This window comes from Sciurus vulgaris (genome assembly GCF_902686455.1).
Source record: "Sciurus vulgaris genome assembly, chromosome: 10".
Lineage (NCBI taxonomy): Eukaryota > Metazoa > Chordata > Mammalia > Rodentia > Sciuridae > Sciurus > Sciurus vulgaris.
Genome location: NC_136470.1, coordinates 47,079,545 through 47,100,057, shown reverse-complemented (window position 1 = coordinate 47,100,057; position 20,513 = coordinate 47,079,545). Strand labels below are relative to the sequence as shown.

General features: G+C 35.4%; 1 protein-coding gene across 1 annotated transcript; it reads right to left on the bottom strand.

Annotated features, from left to right (window-relative positions):
- Positions 1–10,800: 10,800 nt before the first annotated feature.
- LOC306637764 (olfactory receptor 5H17-like) lies at positions 10,801–11,730 on the bottom strand (the record flags this gene model as incomplete). Its single annotated transcript, XM_079100555.1, has 1 exon — positions 10,801–11,730. One exon carries the CDS (start codon positions 11,728–11,730, stop codon positions 10,801–10,803), a length of 930 nt encoding a protein of 309 aa, XP_078956681.1.
- Between the last annotated feature and the right edge of the window lie 8,783 nt (positions 11,731–20,513).

Sequence of the window (20,513 nt, the reverse complement as noted above, 5' to 3'; positions counted from 1 at the left end):
ACACGAAGAATACAAGTAACCCAATCAACAAATGGGCTAAGGATATGAACAGATGCTTCACAGAAGATCTACAAGCAATCAACAAACATATGAAAAAATGTTCACCATATTTAGTAATAAGAGAAATGCAAATCAAAATTACACTAAGATTCCATCTAACCCCAATTAGAATGGCAATTATCAAGAATACAAGCAACAATAGTTATTGGAGAGGATGTGGGGAAAAAGGTACACTCATACATTGCTCTTGGGGTTGCAAATTAGTGCAGCCACTCTGGAAAGCAATTTGGGGATTCCTTAGAAAACTTGGAATGGACCCACCATTTGACCCAGCTATCCCACTCCTCAGTCTATACTCAAAGGACTTAAAATCAGCATACTACAGAGATACAGCCACATCAATGTTCATAGCTGCCCAATTCACAATAGCCAAACTGTTGAACCAACCTAGATATCCTTCAATTGATGAATGGATAAAGAAACTGTGGTATATATATACAATGGAATATTACTCAGCTATAAAGAATAATAAAATTATGGCATTTGCAGGCAAATGGATGAAATTGGAGAATATCATGCTAAGTGAGATAAGCCAATCTCAAAAATCCAAAGGATGAATGATCTCACTGATAAGCGGATGATGACACATAAGGGGGGGTGGGAGGGGGACAGGAATGGAGGAAGGAGGGACTGTATAGAGGAAAAAGAGGGGTGGGAGGGATGGGGAGGAAGGAAAAAATAACAGAATGCATCAAACATCATTACCCTATGTAAATGTATGATTATACAAATGGTATGCTGTTACTCCATGTACAAACAGAGAAACAACATGTATCCCATTTGTTTACAATAAAAATGTTTACAAAAAAAAAGGAAATATTATGATGGACACTACTGAAATTTAGATAATCAGAAACTATTTTGAAAATTTATAACCCAATAAAATAGGAATTCTTGACGATATGAACAAATATCTAGAGACATATGACCTGCCCTGACTAAATCAGGAGGACATATGTGATTTAAACAGATTAATTTCAAGCAATGAAACAGAAGATGCCATCAAAAAACTACCAATAAGAAAAGTATAGAACCAGACAGATTCTCAGCCAATTTCTACAAGACCTTAAAAAAATTAGCAGCAATACTCTTCATTTTATTCCAATATCTCTGATAAACATAGATGCAACATTTCTCAATAAAATTCTGGCAAATCACATACAAAACATATTAAAGAGATACTGCACCATGATCAAGTGGGTTTTATCCCAGTGATGCAAGTTTGAGTCAATATACAGAAATCAGTAAATGTAATTTATCACATTAAAGACAAGAATCATATCACAATCTCAGTAGATGCAGAAAAAGCATTTGACAAAATACAGTACCCCTTCATGTTCCAAACACCAGAAAAAATAGGGTTAGTAGGAACATACCTCATCATTGGAAAAGCTATATATGTTAAGCCCAAGACCAACATGATTCTAAATGGAGAAAAATTAAAGCATATCCTTTAAAAACTGGAATAAAACAAGGATGCTCCCTTTCCCCATTTCTATTCAACATCATCCTTGAAAATTTAGCAGAGCAATTAGAAGAAATAAACTAAAGGGATATAAATAGGGAAAGAAGAACTGAAACTCTCACTATTTGCTATTGACATGATTATGTAGGAGACTGAAAACACTTCACCAGAAAACTTCTAGAACTAATAAAAGAATTCAGCAAAGTAGCAGGATATAAAATCAACACCTATAAATCAAATGCATTCCTATACGTCAATGATGAATCCACTGAAAGAGAAATTAGGAAAACTAGCCCATTCGCAATAGTCTCAAAAAAATATTTGGGAATCATTCTAACAAAAGAGGTGAAGACTTGCACAATGGAAACCACATAACACTGAAGAAAGGAAATGAAGAAGACCTCAAGATGGAACGGTCTCCTATGCTCTTGTATATACAGAGTTAATATTGTCAAATGATCATACTACCAAAAGCAGAATGGATTTAATGCAATTCCTATTAAAATCCCTATGATATTCTTTATAGAACTATAAAAAGCAGTTATAAAATACATTTGTAAAAATGAGAGACACAAAATATCCAAAGCAAGCAGGAGATATCACAAAGCCAGACCTCAAACTATACTACGGAGTCATATTAACAAAAACAGCATGGTATTGGCACAAAAACAGACACATAGACCAATGTTACAGAAGAGAAGACAAAGAGACTAACCCACATAAATACAATTATTTCATACTAGATAAAGGCATCAAAAATATTCATTGGAGAAAAGATAGCCTCTGGAACAAATGGTGCTGGGAAAACTGGAAATCCATATGTAGCAAAATGAAATTAAATCCCTATCTCTTACCCTGCACAAAATCCAACCCAAAGTGGATCAAAGTCTTAGACAGTAGAACAGAGATCCTGTGCCTAATAGAAGGAAAAGTAGTCCCAAATCTTCACCATATTGATTTAGGAACTGACTTCCTTAACAAGACTCTTAAAATACAAGAAGTAAAATGAAGAATCAATAAATAGGATGGATTCAAACCAAAAGGCTTCTTCTCAGTAAAGGAAACAATCAGTAACATGAAGAGAGAGCCTACAGAGTGGGAGAAAATCTTTACCACAGGTACCTCAGATATAGCATTAATCTCCAGGATATATAAAGAGTTCAAAAGATTGACACACATACACACACACACACACACACACATGCACACAAACACGCACAAAAAGCCTACAAATAACTCAATCAATTAAATGGGCTAAATAACTGAACAGACACTTCACAGAAGAAGAAATACAATTGATCAACAGATATATGGAAAAATGATCAATATCTCTAACAATTAGAGAAATGCAAATCAAAATTTACTCTAAGAATTCATCTCACTCCAGTCAGAATGACAATTATCAAGAATACAAGCAATAATAAATGTTGGAGAGGATGTGGGGAAAAGGTACACTCATATATTGCTGGTGGGACTGCAAATTGGTACAACCACTATGGAAAGCAATACAAGCAGTACAGAGATTCCTCAGAAAATTTGGAATGGAATTATGGTTTAACCCAGCTATCCCACTCTTTGGATACCCGAAGGACTTAAAATAGCATACTACAGTGATGCAGCCACATCAATGTTTATAGCAGCTCTACTTACAATAGCTATACTATGGATGAAACCTTTTTGCCCTTCAAAAGGTAAATGAATAAGGAAAATTTGGTATGTACACATGATGGAATATTACTCAGCCTATAAGAAGAATTAAATTATGGCATTTGTTGGGAAATGGATGGAGTCAGAGAATACCATGCTAAGTGAAATAAGCCAATCCCCCAAACCAAATACCAAATGTTTCCTCTGATATGCAGATGCTAATTCACAATAAGGTGCGGGGACTACGGAAGAAAAGAGGTAATTTGGATTAGGCAGAAGGGAATGGAGGGAGTGGTGGGTGTATGGGGGTAGGAAGGATTGTAGAATGAATTGAGCGTTAATGCCCTATGTGCATATGTGATTACAGGACTGGTGTAATCCCACCTCATGTACAACCAGAAGAATGAGAAGCTATACTCCATTCATGTATGATGTGTCAAAATGCCTTATACTGTTATGTATAATTAATTAGAAAAAATTTAAAAAAGAAACAAAACCCAGGAATCTTCGGTGTGGTTAAACTGAAGTCAAAAAGAAAAGAAAAAGTCTCTTATGTAATTTTCATGAGATGAGTTTAATGTAACATGCACAGTTTTACAAACGATTGGGTGAAGTTAACTAAATTATATCATCCTCTAAATCTAAACATTCATTAAAATATGTAAACATATTCACAATTTATTAAAAAGGAAAAAGCCAAACATTGAATATCTTGTTAAAAATAATGGCTTGGCAAAAGTTTTGATTTTACCTGATTTCAGCCTCCCTCTATGATAAGAGGAATGATGTACTTGAAGGAATAAATTTATAATGGAATTGAGAATGGTATGACATCAACATGCTACTGTGGTGAATTTCTTGAACAATGAAGTAGTGGAATTGTACTAAAGAGGAGAGGAAATGTAAACCTGTCAAGAGCATGAGAAATCTGCAGAGGAAATCTGATTTTATCAAGACAGTCTTGATATCAATTAATTGTCGGTAGAGGTAGTATGAGTCCTGAAGGTAGGATATAGTCATGAAAATGAGAGAACTAAAAGTTTAAACACATTGATTTTTTTGTAGACTTTTCTGATTGCTTTCATTTCTCTTAGTGAAACAACATTTTCTAGGGTCAACATGGCTGATATTTTATGTCATGATTTGTTATGGATTCTTGTAGTTCATATGCAAAAATGTGGTCTGGACACCTTTATTTTCATCATTATCATTTATTGTGTTCTCTTTCCTATGTTGCTATGATAGTCTTAAAAATGTATTTTAAACCAGTTAAAATCCTTCAAGATGTTTTGTCTCCCTTTCTCCTGCTATTTTCCCTTCTAATGAATAAAACCATAGCATTTCTCCAAAGAGAAGTACAGTGATATTAAACACCGACAATTCATTTTTTAAAGGGCATTCAATTTTCGGAATAAATGAGTTGTTCAGAAGATGAGAGTACAGTTCAAGTTATGTGGTAAATATAACTGGGGAAAGCAAAAAAAAAAACACTCATGGGAGAGAATAAACAAAAAGAAAAAAGTGAAACATGAATAACTTGTGCTCTGTACACAATACAACAGAGAATAAATACTAATCGCATTTCTGGTGATTTTCTGTTTCAAGGAACATCAACACAAATACAGTTTGCGTTGTCCCTCATACCACACTCTTGGAAGGGATGTATTTCTAAGAAGATATTGGTAATTAGACAAATATTAGAATTCAATAAATAGTACTCGGTTTGTATTAATGACAAAGCTTTACACCGGAATTGAAGCTTGGTAGTAGATGATACACTAGTATTATATCTGAATGCTAACTTTAAAAAGTCTTCATTAAATTTGTTGTCAGTCTGCAATAATTAAAAAAAAGTTGAATCAAGAAAAAAAAATCTGATTTTCTGAGAGGCTCCCAATTGCTTATTCCATACTTACCAAAGCTAAAGATTCCACAGGTTGCATAACTTGCCCATGTATTCACACCTTAATTTCACATTCTCATCCAAGGAAAAGCAAATTATTACAATACAGATTCATGAGAGCAGAAGAAATATCTGCTTATGTTTATCAGTTTTGTTTTTATGTTATACTAATGAATAAACAACCAAATATCTAGGTGACAACTTGAATGTGGTTCTTTTTTTTCTATTTTCTGGGGTTTGGTGATATCCCTCAAGGAAACAAAAACTGTTAAAATGATATCTTTTAATCTTGTGATAGGGACCTCTGGAAATAAAAGTAAGACACTTGGTTAAAATATCTATTGTTTGTGTCCTTTAACACAAGCATATAGCTAAATATTTTCTTCCTGGAATTTTGTCACACTCTATCCCAGGACTCAATCCTAGCAAAAAAAAATAAAAATAAAAGAACAAAAAATACAGAGTACTTTTTGTTAAAGAAACTTAAGGTAGAGCTACATGCAACAGTTATTCTCAGGCTAGAAATTTACCTAGAATTATTTCAAAATTGGAAAAAGTGGTACATCCTTCCCGAATTCATGCATTCGTGCATTAGGTTCATTTTTATTTAAAAACTATTTCAAAAAAACTTATGTAGTGCTTCATGTGTGTAAACCACTGTGTTATGCATGCAATAATGTAAAGAGTAGTCAGAATTATTAATTTTAATCTATGAAAAAATTTAGAGCCCAAATAATTATTATCCAGGGATGATTCTACTTAAGAAGAATAAATAAACTGCTATATGTTTCAAGTGTGTAAATAATCTTATCCTCTTTTCAATTATTTGAAAATACATCATGAAAATTTCTCATGGCAAATAGTCCTTGAGGAAGGCATATCATCACCATTGTAAATTAGAAATGGGAGCTGGTGGAGGAGGGGCTCTGTGCTGACAGTCCCGTAGGAACAAGGCATTACTTCAGACAGAAGTGTGCACAGAAAGTTTTCAGTAACTCATTTCAGCTATAATACAGGTTTCATTTGGAGAATTGTGCAGGAAGACATTGCAGAAGTAAACCAAAGTTATAGTGACAAGAAACCTAAATAGTGCTAGTTACCATAAACAAAACTAGGATAAGGAGTAAATTTATGTATATTTGTACTTATATATGCATATCTACATGCCTATCATATAATCTGTACATACTCATGAAGAAACTCATGCAGATCTAAGTACTGATAACATACATGCATACAATCTGGTAGCAATGACAATCCACTAAAAGTTATTAAAGAGGGATATGATTTAATCTGAGACTCATGTATAAGAATCATCTGGCAGCAATGTTGGGGAGGGAAGAGAGTAACAGCAGGATGAAAGAGATGAGTAGCTATAATTTGTGGAAACACAGGGGGGGATTTTGAAGGAAGAGGGACTCAGTGGTATCAACAGAAATATGCAAGGAATTTCAGTATGGGGAGGTAAATGACAAGGATAAACCTGTAAATGAACCACCCCTTATATTTAAATAATATGCAGAGTGAGGACAGACAATATCCGAGGACTTTTTATTTCCCAGCCACAAACTGGGTACTATTCGTGACGTGTAACTTTACCGTTACTTGAACTTTTGCAAAATGCATTTAAAGTTCCTTAATGTGAATAACACATTTCAAAAACACTACAGCTCAAAGCCCTAGAAAAAGAAGAACAGACCAGCACCAAAAGTAGTAGAAGACAGGAAATAGTTAAACTCAGAGCTGAAATCAATGAAATTGAAACAAAAGAAACAATACAAAAATTGACAAAATAAATAGTTGGTTCTTCGAAAAAATAAACAAAATTGATAAACCTTTAGCCACACTAACAAAGAGAAGACGAGAGAAAACCCAAATCACTAAAATTCGGAATGAACAAGGAAATATCACAACAGACAGGATTGAAATACAAAACATAATTAGAAGCTATTTTGAAAATCTATACTCCAACAAAATAGAAAATTTCAAAGACATCAACAGGTTTCTAGAGACATATGAATTACCTAAACAGAACGAGGAGGACATACACAATTTAAATAAACCAATTTCAAGTACTGAAATAGAAGAAGTCATCGAAAGCCTACCAACAAAAAAAAGTCTGGGACCAAATGGGTTCTCAGTCGAGTTCTACAAAACCTTTAAAGAAGAGCTCATTCCAATACTTCTCAAAGTATTCCATAAAATAGAAGAGGAGGGAACCCTCCCAAACTCATTCTATGAAGCCAATATCACACTGATACCTAAACCAGACAGAGAATCATCAAGGAAAGAAAATTTCAGACCAATATCATTAATGAACATCAACACAAAAATTCTCAACAAAATTTTAGCAAATCGCATACAAAAACATATTAAAAAGATAGTGCACCATGATCAAGTGGGTTTCATCCCAGGGATGCAAGGTTGGTTCAACATCAGGAAATCAATAAACGTAATTCACCATATCAACAGACTTAAAGTCAAGAATCACATAATTATTTCAATAGATGCAGAAAAAGCATTTGATAAAATACAGCACCCCTTCATGCTCAAAACACTAGAAAAAAATAGGGATAGTGGGAACATTCCTTAACATTGTAAAGGCCATTTATGCTAAGCCCATGGCCAACATCATTCTAAATGGTGAAAAACTGAAAGCATTCCCCCTAAAAACTGGAACAAGACAGGGATGCCCTCTTTCACCACTTCTATTCAACATCATTCTTGAGACTCTAGCCAGAGCAATTAGACAAATCAAAGAAATTAAAGGGATACGAATTGGAAAAGAAGAACTCAAACTATCCCTGTTCGCTGATGACATGATTATATATTTAGAGGAACCTGGAAATTCCACCAGAAAACTCTTAGAACTCATAAGTGAATTCAGTAAAGTAGCAGCTTACAAGATCAATGCCCATAAATCCAACGCATTTTTATACATAAGTGATGAATCTTCAGAAAGAGAAATTAGGAAAACTACCCCATTCACAATAGCCTCAAAAAAAATAAAATACTTGGGAATCAATCTCACAAAAGAGGTGAAAGACCTCTGCAATGAGAACTATACAACACTAAAGAAAGAAATTAAAGAACACCTTAGAAGATGGAAAGATCTTCCATGTTCTTGGATAGGAAGAATTAATATTGTCAAAATGGCCATAGTACCTAAAGTGCTATACAAATTCAATACAATTCCAATTAAAATCCCAATGACGTACCTTATAGAAATAGAGCAAGCAATTATGAAATTCATCTGGAAGAATAAGAAACCCAGAATAGCTAAAGAAATCCTTAACAGGAAGAGTGAAACAGGGGGTATCGCAATACCAGATCTTCAACTCTACTACAAAGCAATAGTAACAAAAACGGCATGGTATTGGTACCAAAATAGAAAGGTAGATCAATGGTACAGAATAGAGGACACGGACACAAACCCAAATAAATACAATTTTCTCATACTAGACAAAGGTGCCAAAAATATGCAATGGAGAAAAGATAGCTTCTTCAACAAATGGTGCTGGGAGAATTGGAAATCCATATGCAACAGAATGAAACTAAACCCATATCTCTCACCATGCACGAAACTAAACTCAAAATGGATTAAGGACCTCGGAATCAGACCAGAGACCCTGCAGATTATAGAAGAAAAAGTAGGTCCAGATCTTCAACATGTCGGCTTAGGACCAGACTTCCTTAACAGGACTCCCATAGCACAAGAAATAAAAGCAAGAATCAATAACTGGGATAGATTCAAACTAAAAAGCTTTCTCTCAGCAAAGGAAACTATCAGCAATGCGAAGAAAGAGCCTACAGAGTGGGAGAATATCTTTGCCAATCATACTTCAGATAGAGCACTAATCTCCAGAATCTATAAAGAACTCAAAAAACTCTACTCCAAGAATTCAAATAATCCAGTCGACAAATGGGCTAAGGAAATGAATAGACACTTCACAGAAGAAGATCTACAAGCAATCAACAAACATATGGAAAAATGTTCAACATCTCTAGTAATAAGAGAAATGCAAATCAAAACCACCCTAAGATTCCATCTCACCCCAATTAGAATGGCGATTATCAAGAATACTAGCAACTATAGGTGTTGGAGAGGATGTGGGGAAAAAGCTACACTCATACATTGCTGGTGGGACTGCAAATTAGTGCAGCCACTCTGGAAAGCAGTGTGGAGATTCCTTAGAAAACTTTGAATGGACCCTCCATTTGACCCAGCTATCCCACTCCTTGGCCTATACCCAAAGGACTTAAAATCAGCATACTACAGAGATACAGCCACATCAATGTTCATAGCTGCTCAATTCACAATAACCAGACTATGGAACCAACCTAGATGCCCTTCAGTTGATGAGTGGATAAAGAAACTGTGGTATATATATATACAATGGAATATTACTCAGCCATAAAGAATGATAAAATTATGGCATTTGCAGGAAATGGATGAAATTGGAGTATATCATGCTAAGTGAGATAAGTCAGTCTCAAAAAGCCAAAGGACGAATGATATCACTAATAAGTGGATGATGACGCATAATGGGGGGGAGGGAAGGGTTAGTGTTAGGGTTAGAGTTAGGGTTAGGGAGGGGGGCAAGTATGGAGGAAGGAAGCACTGTATAGAGGGAAAAGAGGGGTGGGAGGAGTGGGGGGAAGGGAAAAAATAACAGAATGAATCAAACAACATTACCCTATGTAAATTTATGATTACACAAATGGTATGTCTTTACGCCATGTACAGAGAAACAACATGTATCCCATTTGTTTACAATAAAATTAAAAAAAAGATGCAAATTTAAAAAAAGAATGGAAAAAAATAATAATAATCTTTAAATGCTGTTATTTTTCTTTTATTCCTCTTTTGACTTTTTTTCTTTAGGAAGTTTGAAAACTTTTCCCTTCTTTTCTGTCATTTTTTTTTTCCTATGGCCACCCATACTTAGTTATTTAAATTACAAACTTTCTGTATTGCTAAGGCTCTTTAGATTGTCCAAAAGAAACAAACACAGTTGTAAAGGTACTTGGAAAGAAGAAAGATAAAAAGAGGCAACCCACCTCTTCTTTTTACTCAGAGAAGCACGTTGAGATAAGAACATTATTTTACGTTTATCGCTACACTTACTACTTTAATTTCTTTCTGATTATATTCCAATATTTGTTTATTTCTCTGTGTGATTTGTGAGTTCATTTGCTCCAAGAAATCTAGGTCATTAGTACTCAAAAATAAGGAAGCCCTTTTCATGATTGGTAGATTTCCTGGGATTTTTCTTCTGCTCACTCAAACACAAACCTGCAGTGTCTATAGAGTAAATGTAGTGTGGGTCCCTACCTATGCAGCCCTATTATCTTTAAAAAATCATACTAGGGTTCTTTTGAGAGGACCTATACTATATTAATATAATTGTAAATATAAGTATATGAATCTAAATAAATAATAATAATATAAGTATCAGTATATTATAAAAGAACATAAAACTAAGATCTTTTCACTTTTTTTTGCTTTAGTTACTCTAGTATGAATACTTCATTGATCTATATTGCTTGTTTTTGAATGATATATACAAACGTTTAAGATGTTAATAATGTCCCCAAAATTAACTCATTAGTATTTTGGAAAAATAATAATTGCAAAACTATTCAATACTATTGAAAACATCTACAATTTGACTCCAAAATTTGGTGACTTTTAATAAAAGGAGAATAAGTATTAATAAAACATCTAAGTATTTCTTTTCAGCATTTTTTTCAGTGAATCTATGACCTGCTTATTTCTCAGACTATATATCATGGGGTTTAACACAGGAATTATGACAGTATAAAATAGAGAAAAAATCATATCTTGATCGTCTGCTTGCGAAGATGCAGGATGCACATACATGAAGAGAAGGGGGACATAGTATAAAGTCACAGAAAAGAGATGGGCTCCACAGGTGGAGAAGGCTTTTCTCATGCCCTTTTCAGACTTCTTTCTTAAAATTGTAAAGAGAACTAGTGAATAAGAAACAAGAATAGTCACAATGCTGAATACTTGTATTGAACCAGAGAAAATAAAAATTATTAGATAATTAAGAGAAGGATCAGTACAAGAAATCTTTAACAATGGTATAACATCACAGTAAAAGTGATGTACTATGTTGGAATTGCAGAAGGTTAATCTGAATAAAAAGCTTTCATGAATTATAGCATGAAGTAATCCACCTACAAATGATAAAACCAGAAGCCGGGTGCATAGTCTATTGGTCATAATCACAGGATACAGTAAAGGTTGACATATGGCTACATAGCGATCATAAGCCATCGCTGCCAGGAGAAAACATTCTGTGGTTACGCTAATTGCAAAGGAAAAAAATTGTATCATGCATTCGGCGAGAGATATCATCCTGCTCTTGCCTAAGAAATTGATCAGCATCTTTGGGGTCACTGTGGATGACAACCAAGCATCCACAAATGCTAAATTCCCAAGGAAAAAGTACATAGGGATGTGAAGCTGAAGGTCATTCCCGATAAGAGAAATCAGACCAAGGTTTCCCACAAGGGTCATCAGGTATATTGCCAAGAAGAGCAGGAAGAGGGGGAGTTTCCACTGCGGTTGTTGTGTAAGTCCTGTGAGAACAAACTCCGTCAGCAATGTTGCATTGTCCTTTTCCATGTCCTCACTGAATGTTGCCTGAAATGAAATGAAGTGAATGTACAAAGGTACATGGGAAAAAGAGAATTTGAATTGCAAAAGCAACCCATGGCAACAATATCAGCTTTCCAGCAAATGCATCCTACATCTGCCACAATGGCATAATCAGTGGAAATTTTGGGTCTACGGTACCAAAAGTAGCATATTATTATCTTTGCTGCTAACTGGATGCTTTGCATTTGTCTGTCCCTATTCAGCTTATTCCTCCAACTTCTCTAGCATTTCTAGCTTTGAGCCAATTTTGATTTAGTTAAAAATTATTTCTTATCACAAACTTAGAGCCCCAAATAGAAGAGATAAAAAAGAGACCAGAAAGAAAAGAATACTGATCAGAGTGATCCCAAAGGAATGGTGAAAATGGAAAGTGAAGTTTGTGGACATAAACAGAAAAAAAAAAAAGGAAAGTGAAGAATGGTGTTAAATACAATAATGGATAATCCAACTGGGCAAGAATTAACAGAGATAATTGAGAGCAGAAATTAAGAAAGTTTCAGTAGGTTTAGACAGAGCAGTTTCTGTTAGGTGATCGTTCAGAGAATTATTGGAAGTGCATGGGAAACAAGCATCACAGTGGTGAAGAGAATGTCAGAGTTCAGCCTCGGCTGTGTGGAGAACAGAAGGGGTTTTCACGTGGCGTGTCATCGAAGATAAGATTTATTTACTATATAGCATTTCCATAAAGTTCTCAAATGAGAGAAGCACAGAAGAAGTAAAGCAGAGGAGAATTATAACAAGTGGAAAAACTATTTGGGGTGGGTGAAAAGAAAACAAGGAGGAGGAAGAAAAAGAAGATAACGGGGACACGCGTGGATGAGCAGAGTGTGAGATAAAGAGAAAGGTTCAGATATTTATCTGGATACAGATATTTGTCTTAAACCTGAATTATTCACTAAGAGTTGTCAACCAAGGGAAACTTATCCTTTCTTTCTATTCAAACTTCAATTTTTTCTTTTAAGGAATTTGAGTACAAAGGAGAGAGAAATGATTTAAAATTTTACTTTAAAATTGTTTTTCTATTTTTTGCTAGTATTACCAAATTTAAAAGTTGCTTTATACTGAAGTATAAGCATAATTTTAAAAATTAATATTTTAATATATATACTGATAATATGACCAGAGAGTAGGATTTAGGTACTCCCACCACCAATAGCAACAAAAAAAGTAATTCTATGACTTGATGGGATGTCCATCGGCTTGACTATAGCAATCACTTCCCTAAGTACAGGAATATAAAAACGTCATGTGGTAAACTATACACAATAAAACTTTCTAAGTTTCCTTATCTTTGTTAGTATAGAAACTTAAATGAACTTCCTTTAGAGAGCATTTTCCTCACCAAACAGCCCTTTTAGCAGAATAACATGTAGCCAGCTAATGGAATTTGAGAAAATCAATATAAATAAACAGTGGTGATGATGATGTGTACTTTTATTTGGAGTGGGATATGTTCCATGCAATTCCTAATCATTAGATAACTGAAAATAATCACCTTCAATTTGTTTGTGAGTACTTCATAAATCATAAATGCTGTAAAGAACAGTGCAAGAACATTTTTATGCTTTTCCTACGATATACATATAAATTATCCAAAATATACTTCAGAAGGTGTGACTGTAGAAAACTAATATTTGTGTGACATCTTAAAAGTTTAATCAGAAAGCCAAAGGAAGAATGTTTTCTCTGATATGTGGAAGTTAACGCACCATAAGGAGGGGAAGATGAGAGGAAGAATAGAAGTTCAGTAGACTAGGTAAAGGGGATTGAAGGGAAGGAAGGGGGGTAGGAAAAGGACAGACAGTGGAATGAATTTGACATGATTTTCCCATGTATATCTATATATATGAAAATAACACAGTGACTCCCATTATCATGTATATCCATAAGAATGGGATCCTAAATGGAATAAGATATATCCCATGCTTGTACGATTAAATCAAAATGCATTCTGCTATTGTGTATAACCAAAAAGAACCAATAAACAAAAAAATTAACCAGAATGTATGGCTCACTAAGCACAATGGGTCTTCTTATCAGAATCATCAGAAATATTTCTCATGTAAAAATAAGTGCAAATTGAATATTTGAGCCTATTTTAAATTGTTTAACATCCTAGATCACCAAATAAAGTTATTATAGTTAGATTAACAAGATAACAGGCACATCCCTAAAGGGAACAAATCTGTCTTACAGCATTTTTGCTTATCCAAATTTTAGCACAAAATTAAATATGAAGATAGTGCACTGTTTTCTATTTTTCCACCTGGCTCTTCCAAACCCAACCTAAATTGTTACAAGTTAAATGACATATTCTTTCTCATAAAGAATTTAAAAAGCCGAAGTCATTTCTCTCTTACCAATAAATTGAAAGAGATTGTGGAGATCCTTTAAAATTATTAGGCTTTATAAAAGAGAAAGAAAAGACAATAGTACAGGATTGAAAATAACGAAGGTAACAGTTCTTTGCAAACTCATTCATTTCAGATGTTTAATTTACCAGTCTCAAGAAAATGTTTATATAAGGTTTACTTTGTACAAAAGTCAACTAGTTGTATAACTGTGTGCCTTCTCAGAGGTGGTAGGAATAAAGTTCCTCAATTCCCCTGAGAGTGCCCATGGATTCCCTGTAGGACAAGTAAAGTTGTTCTACTGTGCACTGTGGATTTGGACACTATGAAAACTCTAGTTTGTCCCACAAGCATCACCAACTCTGGAATCATAAACATCAATTCACTGTCAACAGTTCTAGTTTTAACAACAAAAACTGATGGCCTGGCATGTGCAGGAACCTTGGTTTGACCCCCAGAACAGCGAAAGAAAAATATTATACTTTATTTCAGTGTTGCTATTCCTCACAAAGGACACTAGTGACATGTTTATGACAACTTCAGTTTACATACAAAATGTACTGTTCTGAGTGTGTTGATTAGTATGCTTCTCAGCTCATCCAAACATGAGTTTAAGTGGGTTATTACCTTTTATTAATTCAGGATTCAATCCCAAATAATTTGTCCTCAGGCAAAATGCAACTTAAATTCCAAACATGGTCCTAGCCACCCTACGTTATGCTGAAACTTGAGGAGAAATCTTACTGGGCAGTTGTTAGCAGTAGCAGCTAAAGAAGACTTTATTCAGATATATAATTTGCAGATATTTTCTCAGAGATATTAATCACCTTTTCATTCCACCAAGACATCAAACTGGTCCTTTCCACTGGTAATATTGTGCTGACTAACCTAGTGGGAAAGAAACAAACAATCCTAAACTTACTGCTAAGACATTATTATGACAAATAATGGGAAATAAATCGGATAAAAATCCAGAGTCCTTCTACCTCAATTAAATTTCTAATGATTTAGTGATGTGAGATATATCAATATATCCCTACTCAGGTAAAGCATAAGTTACTGGATCTGGCCCCTAAAACAACCAAGAAAGATTCAAAAATTCTAAAGAGCAATTTGGATTTGGAGTTCTAATTCCTTTTGGGTGTATTACTCTGATCCTCTTACCAAGTAACCTGAAGAGCTGCTACCTTTAAGAGGAACTCAAATGGGAGAAGGCTGTGTTCTATCACTTGGGCCATATGATTTGGGGTTTCAATTGACAATGGCATTTAAGAAAGCTTGTTGGAGACTGTGACAGGCCTATGTAGGTGAATTACAGAGTAGACCCTTAGGATTTTGAGGCAAAACCGTTTTAGCAAATATTCACTCTCCTTATGAGAAACAGCCCTCAGCATGTGATTGGGCATTGGTAGAGGAAATGTTTAATCACGAGCCATCAAGTTACCTGTGATCTGAGCTTTTCATCATGAAATGGATGTTATGCTACCCACCAAGTCATATGGTGAGACTCCATTATCAAATAGAAGTGGCACATATATGTTTGGGACTAAGTAGAAACTGAAGGGACAATGAAGCTACTTGGGGATCCTTAATTCCCCCAACGCCACTCTTATAATATCGCCTTCTCTCTGCCAGCTTGCATGTATGGATGAAAGTTTGTATGATCAGTTGACAGAAAGAGAAGACTAAGACCTGGATGACAGAAGTTTCTGTCTGATATACACACACCACCTCAAAATGGAAAGCTATAGCACTGTCACCCTTTTATGGCACATTCATGAAAGACACTATTGAAAGGAAATCCTTTTCACAAGCATAACCTCAAGCAGTGTTCTTAATTGTTCACTTGGTTTATGAGGACATATGACCACCACTCAATAGTCCATGTCCAAACTCAGATGACACTCAAGGTAAATTCCTGTCAGCTGTGAGCCCCTGTAAAAATCAACCTCAAGTTGTATACTAATATGATATAATGGAAACACTGAGTTAAAGCAAACACTCCTTTTCAAAAAGAGAGAAATAAGCAAGTTAAAATGAAGAATCATCTAAGCCACACTGAAAACCAACAGAACAAACATTATATTGTCAAGCTCCAAATATGGTACCTTATGAACATTGCAGTAAGTGATGAAGAGTCTATCTCTATGGCTTTGCTGGTCTTGTGATGGTCTTGTGACTCATGAATGTTCTGTACCTGATCCTTTCAACAGACTAGTATAACACAATCCCAAGGGTGCTACCTTTCTGAATTCCTACTGTAGTTCCTATTCCATGGTTCCACTGGACATGAACCCATCTGAAGCCTTCTGTTCATGCTTCAACTCTATAGAAAGTTGATGCATAATTTTCCTATACTTTCATCTGAAATCTTGGAATAATTCACCATGTCCCAGTATCTCTGATATTCGGCACACCTGATGAATGTGTTCCACATGGATGTGACCAAGACCTGCCACTAATACGAGCAATGCCTTGGTCTGCTTGAACCATATTTGTTATGGTTGTGGAGTATTTCATTGGAAAACCAGAATCCCAAAGTTGTCCTGGGAAGTAGGATCACTCAGAGTATCCAGGACCCTTTCCGCAAAGCATTCTGCTTTGGAAGACTTATGGACCTGTGATTGGAGAGGAGCCCCTTAGACTTCTGAACTGTCCTCAAGGCATCTTTCCAATTGACCCAATGAAAATCAAATGGGCACTTATCCATTTTGCTCAGAAATTTCCTCCACCAGACAAGAAGTCAGCATTTTTAAGTTTGGCCTTCCACAAAATCTTAAGGCATAGACATCATTCTGCCAAGTTCTTTGCAATTGGATACATGTTCTCAGGGGTAATTTTTTTGTTCTCCAGTGTTAACAGTAGTGGTTGTGAAGAGAAGGCTGTACCCTGTTCTGAGTTATTTCATGACATATGGAACAATAGTTTTCACACTTTTCCTAACTCACAGTTACCAGTTACTCTATTTTATAAAGCAGTTGTTTGCCATAAGTGACTTCATTTTGAGTATAAGTATTAAGGTAGAATGACTTTATGTTTTTTTTTATTGTAAATTTATTAATATTTATTTTTTATATATATGCCAATTTTGGCACCATATACATAATATATAGAAAAAAGCATATATGTAGATACAACATAGAATAAACAGGTATGCACACATATGCATAAAACTGATATAAAGAATTTATACTGATAGATTGTCACTTATGAAACAAAATATCTTTAGATGTTTATTGCAAAAAAAGTCATATTTAACCACTGAGAAATTAAAATAAAACCTGTCACAAATTTTTATAAAACATACATAAGACCTGTGCAGTTGGAGACTTAAGGTGTATACTCTACACCAGTAATGGGGAAGACTAAAATCAAAGGTTCATGTGGGCTACTCATTCTCCAAGGTGAAAGATTTACTCTCATTTTCACCCTCGTATATTCTCCATCTGTAGGTCTTTTCAAAAGGAATCTCTTTCTTTCCAATGTATTTATCAGTTAATTTTTGAATAATTGAACTCTGAGTAAAGGCAGTAGAAGAAAACATTAGGCAAGAAACTCAAGGAACACAAAACAAGACCGACAGATGCAGGACAAAAGCTGAATTCAGAAAAATACCCTGGAGCTCAGAAGAAGACAGAGACTTTGAAACATGACATAGTATGAAATATTACACAACTGGATCAGATTAGAGTCAGCTCAGCTATAAAAAAATAATGAGAGAACATGAAGTCCTCATGAGACATTTGAAAGGACAATATGCACATATGTGATCCTTTTAATTTTTCCTTACTGTGAATATCTGGAAAGAATAAAAAATGCATGGAAATTAGTGAATTCCATGACATTCTCAGGCCTGGTGCACCTGGCCAATCCAGATTCATTCTTTCTTTCTTTCTTTCTTTCTTTCTTTCTTTCTTTCTTTCTTTCTTTCTTTCTTTCTTTCTTTCTTCCTTCCTTCCTTCCTTCCTTCCATCCTTCCTTCCTTCATTTCTCCTTTCTTTATCATTCTTTTCTTTAGCCCTTAATGTGGGAGTAACTCAAAGAACAGAATTGTAGAGTATATAAAAAGAGAAATCAATCTTTTAAGACCTACTGCAACTTAGGTTTAAAGGTGACATAATATTTTATCTGCTTTTGAATAAGTTTTGGCATTAGTTAATGGAAATTTCTTTGCATATGCTTATCAGACAGGCAGCAAAAAATAAGGAGATATACCATTTTGAACATGATAGAAGACTTATACATAACACAGTTTGTCCCTATTCTTCTATTTTTTTAAAAATAATTTTTTCTATAAGAAAGGGTAATAATTTATGTGTTTCTTCAGAGACCATTTTTTTTCCATTACCTGGCTGGTAATCAAGCCAGGTTCAGGTGCAGAATAAACCTAGGATTTGTTCCTCAAAGTTTGGTGAGGTATTTCCAGAGAAGTTTAACCTTGCATCCAATCTATGAGGCAGAGGGAAGACTAGGGGTGTCTCCTGATATTCCCTGTCTCCTGTGAACCAGAGTGTGGAGAGTGGTGACAGAGGATGGAAGAGCAGTGTTTGAGATTGAGGGTCTCTGATGACCCCATGGCTGTGGCATTCCTGGTGCTATGAAAGGGCAGAGAATGCTTAGCTGCTGTGGCAATGCCCGTTATGAGCAGGCTCTCTTCAAGAGTTTTATCAGCCTGGACCTTCATTTCATGCGCACAGCTCCTGGGAAGAAAGGGATTCTTATGCTAGGCAACCACAATATTTCACCAGCTGCACTTCTCCAGTTTCTGCTTGGCTTTTAGTAATTTTTAAAATGGACTTTCTTGAGAGCTAAACAAATCTCCTAACATTGCACTTTTCAACTCTGTCTTGTTTCTACAGAAAAGCAACATAAGATGTCCTAGTTTCTGTAACTTATTTAATACAAAGAATAATGGTTGCATAGTCTTTAACCTGAAAATGAGACATATTTAAAGAAAGATTGCTGGCATATCTTTTTATATCTGCATCTCCATCAGAGAGCAAGGTCCACCTGATCCCAGCTTAATCTTCAAGGTCTGTGTCTGTGAATATTTTCCAATCCCCCTTCACCTCTGATGGGACCTGGGAGTTTGGTTGCACTGGTTAAGATAGTTGGTGGCCCATGTGGATCTAGAAACAAGGTAACTTTCTTCAGCCATTGGAATAGGGGACACTTCTTGTGTTGCACCTTGTCCTTGTTTCCACTCTGCCCCACTGGAAGTTTGTCATGACTGATTTTCAGAGATAGGCTCCCTGTGCCATAGACCTTCCAATGTTTCCTGCATATGCAGGCCAGAAAAACTGTGGAAACTTTTAAAGATGTAGATATTTCCTCTTTGGAACAACCTCAATATGACTTTGCTGCGGCCACGCAGAGAGGTTCCTCATCAATGCCCCATGATTTCTTCACAGGCTGAGGGATGAAGGAATTTTCCAGATATTTCCTCTTTTGCTTCCTCATCATGATGATACTCTTCATAAGGTTACTCATATCAGGCAAGATTCTCTCAGAATCTCAACTCTCCAAAAATTAGTTGATGAGTAAGAATGAAATCCATACCTGACCTCCAGGACTCCTGCCGGACCAACTGCATTCTGTCTCCAGGACTCCAGCTGACCATGTCCACCCCTGAGCTGCAGCTCCCCATTTGCCAACACATTTGGAAGCCAGAGCCTGACTTTATGTTTTGTTTATTCAAGTAAACAATAACCATCTGCCTAGCCTAGCAATAAGATCAAACTGGTAAATAAATTAATCATACTAACAGAAGTGACCATCAGTGAACCTATCAAATTAAATCAGAAGCACACAGATACATAGACACATCAAATTAATCTCAGAAAAACCAGGTCCATGACCTTATTGCACACATCAGATAACTAAATGAATTGAATGTCACACCCAAGACCTATAAAAGGAGAAGGACCTCAAGACTGGACGGGCCAGAACACTGACCCTATCTCCTGATCAATCATTAGGAGTCTTCCCTCCAAAAATCACCACAGTGATGAACCTCAGGTCCTCTGACCTCATGTTTCAGTTCATTATGATTTCTCTGGCCCATCATGACTACATGAGGCCCACTTCAAGCTGATAGCTCAAGCTGACACTCTGAAACTGCCATCTTTCTGGATGCTGGTCCAGAATTAGCTCTCATTCTTTGAGAACTCTGAGCCCCAAACAAGCTCTTGGAAGGGTTCTTAATTTTGCCTGACCACCTACAGTGAGAGTTTTCCTTGCATTTGCTCTCTGCCATTGCTCTCAGTTCAGCCTCCTGAGCACCTAGGACTTCCTTAACCCTTTCTTTGTTTTGCTGCATATCTATATTCATATGTGTGTGTATGTAAGTGTGATGCATCATTTCAGTGTTGTAAATGATAATAGTTAAGAGTGGAATAA